Source organism: Zingiber officinale, chromosome 9B, assembly GCF_018446385.1.
Source record: "Zingiber officinale cultivar Zhangliang chromosome 9B, Zo_v1.1, whole genome shotgun sequence".
In the NCBI taxonomy this organism is placed as follows: Eukaryota; Viridiplantae; Streptophyta; class Magnoliopsida; order Zingiberales; family Zingiberaceae; genus Zingiber; species Zingiber officinale.
Window position 1 is genome coordinate 34,759,932 of NC_056003.1, and position 4,999 is coordinate 34,764,930.

General features: G+C 37.7%; 1 protein-coding gene across 1 annotated transcript; it reads right to left on the reverse strand.

Annotated features, from left to right (window-relative positions):
* Positions 1-2,998: 2,998 nt before the first annotated feature.
* On the reverse strand, positions 2,999-4,565 carry LOC122024805 (formin-like protein 14). Its single transcript, XM_042583514.1, has 2 exons — positions 3,384-4,565; positions 2,999-3,289 (listed from the first exon to the last, which is right to left on the reverse strand). The coding sequence occupies exons 1-2, from the start codon at positions 4,222-4,224 to the stop codon at positions 3,141-3,143; spliced, it is 990 nt and encodes a 329-aa protein (XP_042439448.1). The 5' UTR covers positions 4,225-4,565; the 3' UTR covers positions 2,999-3,140.
* Between the last annotated feature and the right edge of the window lie 434 nt (positions 4,566-4,999).

The following is a 4,999-nucleotide window of genomic DNA, read 5'->3' on the forward strand; positions in this document are numbered from 1 at the left end:
CATTGAATTCGTTGAAAGTTATGTTCTTTATTAATTGGCACTGTTTTATTCAAGTTTTTTTTTTTTTTTTTTAATTTTACTTTTGTTCTAACATGAAAAAGGCTTGCCAATTCAAGGTTGAAATGGTGAAATGTTGTTCATGCAGTTTCAATTTGATCAATAAATTTATAGTTACCGATAAAAATAAAAACAAAAACAAAAACTCCCCGATAATTTTTGCTACTAATATAAAGCAAAATGTTACCAAATTTAAGAGTTCAACAAACCCACTTCAAAATCATAATCATAATTTTGTATGAAAAGGTTTCAGTTCTTCCATCTGATTTAAATAACATCGTTTTAGTTTTTGCATGGAGTTTTAAGTGTTGAAGTAAAAGATGATATCACTCATCCTAAACGATTTAATATTACTACACAGGTGAATAAAATGTATCAATACAACAAACTAGAATAACTTCAATATTTTCAAGCATAAATGGATATTTCTTGGAGTCAAGTCACAAGTGAACCACAAGCCGATTGATGGTGAGCAAATACAAGTACTCTCCGAGTGTATCATTGTGGACGCCACGTTGAAATCTCAAGCCATGAGCAAAGATTCGATTAGTGGGAGCGACTAGATTAGCCAACGATCATCTTGTTCATTGCTTTTGATTAAATGAGTGCACGATGTTTGCATAGAGGAAAGGAATTCTATTAGCCTACGAGGATTAACCAATCTATCTATGTGTTTTTTTTCCAGATCTTATGACTCGATTAATCTTGAGGGAAACTATCTAGTCTTATTTTTTATTCATCGATCCAAGAATTAAAGATGGATTGGACTGATCTTGAGTTGACCTAGTTCGCCATAGAAGAGATTTGTACGATCATGTTATCATCTTGTATTTTCTTATATTTTTCTGAATTTTAAAGTTTTATTGAATGATTTTTTTCCCATTATTTATGAAATTATTAAATAAATTTATCGATAGTGATACCTAATTTGTACAGGTTGAAAATTTAAGGGTCATGACAGAAGGCTTAATTGTTGACGCAATGTTAGAGAGCGCGCCGTTGATCGTGAAGTAGAAGTAGTCAGCTCACGAGTACTCGTGTAAGACCTCAATCCACAGTTGCTCGCCTTCATATTGACATAACTTGTAAGAGTATGTTGGTATGGAGGACACATCGATCCGGTAATGATAGTCAAGATCGAGTGTGGCCGCGTCGACGATTATGCCTTCGGAGGTGAGCGTTTGGCCACGAAGATAGTAACTGTGGCCGCAAGTGGTTGCTTTCACGTGAGATAAGAGGAAGGCATCATTGAAGAGAATAAAAGAATAAAGTTAATAGCTTTTTCTTAAAAAAAATCTTTAATTCATTTTAAAACGATTAAATCAATTTAATCTAATTAAATTCGATTCAGTACCAAGTCTAATTTAAACCAACATACTCTTTATCTCTAGGTATACCCATTGTATTTTGTTCCATCATAATTTGATTTTAATTCGACATTTTCATTTCATGTTTGATTTGTACCTAATAAAATTTATATAAATGATTATAAAAAACGCTATAGCTCAGGGTATCCCATGCATGCACGATGCATCCGCCCTTGTCATCTACCAAATAAATTTAGGAAGTGAGGTGATTCCTAACATGACATCCTAATTTTATTACTAGTTTAATCATAAATAGCTATTAATTTTAAGTAGATGAATAGCATACTGGATATGCAACTTTAGAGTTTCAGTTAATATTAAGGTACGTTTGGTTGAGGATTATCCTTGATAATTTTAATTATTCATTTAAAGTTACGAACGAAAATACTACTTGATTTAGATAATTGATGATTCCCGAGTAATATTCTATGTTCGACATGTTAGCAAAAGAGGCATGTAACTCGGAATAAAAAAACTAGGAAAATTGAGATTTTTCTTAATTCCGGGGTTAACAAATTTTTTTTTTATCCAAAATACCCTCGAATAAAAGGAAAATGTGATAAAAAAGAAAAAAATAAAAAACTTTTTAAAAATAAAAAAAATCATTTTTTTTAAAAAAATTAAAAATAGAAAAAATGTAAAAAAAATAAAAATAGGGGAAAAATAAAAAATAGAAAAAACATAAAAAAATTTAAAAATAATAAAAAAAGCATAAAAATAATAAAAAACGTAAAAAATATATAAAAAATAGAAAAAATTTAAAAAACATAAAAAAATAGAAAAATAAAAAAATAATAAAAAAAGAAAACATAAAAAAAATGGGAAAAAAACTTCAAAATTTTTTTAAAAAATTAAAAAACGAAAAGAAATAAAAAAATAAAATAAAAAACACATAAAAATAAAGAAAAATGTGAAAAAGAAAAAAAAATAAAAAAACGTAGAGTTTAAAAGATATATATGGTTGGTTTTGTAATTAAGGGTAATATAGTAAAATATTAAATTAGGTTATTCATTAAAACCTTCAAACAAATAAGTTTTTATTGCATTATTTAGGTTGAACCAAACAACATTTGGTTATGTTTTATTCCACATAACCTTGGTTATATGATTATCAAATAATCACATAACTAAGGTTATACATGATAATTTGAACCAAACGTACTCTTATGATTCAGTCACGCTTAACGATTGTTCGGATTAGTTGACTCGATTTGGTTAACTCCATGCTCGATCAATGGATTAGGTAGACTCCATTCGAACCATTGGAGTAAGTTCGTTCGATCAACTTTACGAGCTCGAATCATCTAATCGAGTTCGATGGCTTGATCAATTCATCGACTGACTGAATGCAAACGAGCATGGATAATATGATTAGACTAATTGGACTTGATTGGCCAAGTTGAGTCAATCTATTGAAAAACCAGAAATTTGAATTTTAAATATTCCTTAAGATGATGAAAAAAAATGCCACATGAAATTCAGAATTTATCTAAAAAAAAAATGATATGACTATTATTATTATCCACTATACATAGCGAGTGAGCTAATTTATTGAAATACGACAGAAATATCATTTGAGATTGATGTTTTGAGATTCAGAGTAGCAACGCATGTAGCAACTTTCGAGATTAAGACAATTGAAATCGACACAAGTGGTGTAGTGATCAAGCCAGAAAGATAGAATATCCTCTTGCTCCTCGTAAGGAAATTTCTCGATCATTCTCTCCAGTAATCTGACCGTATCTGGTTTCTTTCCAAGTTGGCAAAGTAATGGCAGCCATGCCTGAGCATTGCTAGTCGGGAGCTTGTTGAATTTCCCTCCAACTCCAATTCCTCCGAGTCGACGATGAGTGTGAACATAAATTCTTGAACCACAATAGGAAAAAAGAAAATATAATATTTACGAGTGCTGTTAATATTAAAAATATCAGTATTAAAAAGAAGATGAAGAATTGCTACCGCAAACACGGACGATTACGTTTTGAAGACGCGGCTTGACGGAGATTGCGAGCACAGGGAGCCTTAACATCGACCCCCACATCGTCACCGCCGTCGAGGCGGCGCTGCTCTCCGCCATCTTTTGCCCAAGCCACATCGTCTCCGCCGAGGCACCGCGCTGCTCATCTCTCGCCTGCGAGGCCCAACTCGGCCGCAGCCCCGATGCCAGACGCACCTCCGCCTCGATGGAGGCCTCGAGGAGTGCGATCGTCCTCGCGAAAGCGACGGCCAGAGCTGCGCGGTTGAGATCCAGGAGTTCTTCCACGCCGCTGCCGAGGTTTCTGTAAAGGATCCGATCGGCGAGAGAGCGTACGAGGTCGTACTTGCGGGAGTCGACGGGGGCGCTGGACACAGCGGAGAGGACGCGCGAGAGAGCACGGCCGGCGCGGTTGGAATCAGGTGAGAGAGGCAGCGGCTCGATGGAAGCGGAATCAGCGGGGGAAGGCAGCGGCTCGGTGGAGGCGGAATCAGGAGAGGAAGGCATCGGCTCGAGTGGAGGCTGCGACTCTGTGGGGGCGGAATTAGCGGGGGTAAGCATCGGCTTGGTGGAGGCGGAAGCAACGGGGGAAGGAAGCGGCTCAGGTGAAGGAAGCGGCTCGGTGGAGGCAGAATTAACGGGAAAAGGCAGCGGCTTGGTGGAGGCGGAACCAACGGGGGCAGACAGCGGCTCGGTGGAGGCGGAATTAACGGGAAAAGGCGGTGGCTCGGTGGAGGCGGATTCAGCTGGGGAAGACAGCGGTAAGGAAGATCGGGAAGGGGGGAACGAGGCGAGGCAACAGAGGAGAAGCCATACGGAAGACATTGTTGGAAAAACTTGAATGGAAATGCGCGTGTGGGTTGTAGTCCCACAACGATTGAAAGTAAGACTTTCCGACTGATTCGGAACAAAGGAAGTTGAAAATCCAGGGTCGGGAGGACATCAACCCATTGCTCGTAAAAATCAGTCAGGACACGATATGTCTGCGAAAGACAACTTATTGGCCAGTATGCAAGCCAAAGGCAAGGTCGCCAACTTGCTTGCACGCCACGTGACAGGCCACGTGGCAAGTGTGCAAGAGCTTGCAAACCACTTGGCAAGCATGCAAGCCACAACGTGGCTTGCTTGAAGCCAACAGCAAGCCACGTTGTGGCTTGCTGGCAAGCATGCAAGCCACAACGTGGTTTGCTGTGCTTGCAAGACTTGCAAGTAGACCTGACCACGGTTCGGAACCGACGGTTCGACGGTTCGGAACCGCCGGTTCGACGGTTCCAGGCAGGTCGACCCTTAACCTTAACCGCCCAAGACGGTTACGGTTCACGGTTCGGTTCACGGTTCGTCACGGTTCAAGATTAATATGTTAAAAAAAATAAAAAATAAAAAATTAAACATTAAACATTAAAAATTAGAAATTAAAATTTATTAAAAAAAGGGCTTGCACTTATTTAAGTTGTCTACGTATCCCTTTAGGGGAATCAAAGCCCACGTAGTTCTTTTACATTTTTATCCTTTAACATTTTCATTCATTTCCATTTCCTGTTCCTGTCGTATTTGTTTATTCAGTATCAAAATCTTCAACTTCGTCATCTGAAAGTTGCAT

Excerpts from the sequence above, each read along its gene's own strand:
- LOC122024805 (XM_042583514.1), bottom strand. The coding sequence starts at position 4,224 with ATGTCTTCCGTATGGCTTCTCCTCTGTTGCCTCGCCTCGTTCCCCCCT. Across the intron at positions 3,290-3,383 it reads CGTAATCGTCCGTGTTTGCG|AATTTATGTTCACACTCATC; the intron begins GTAGCAATTCTT and ends TTGTGGTTCAAG.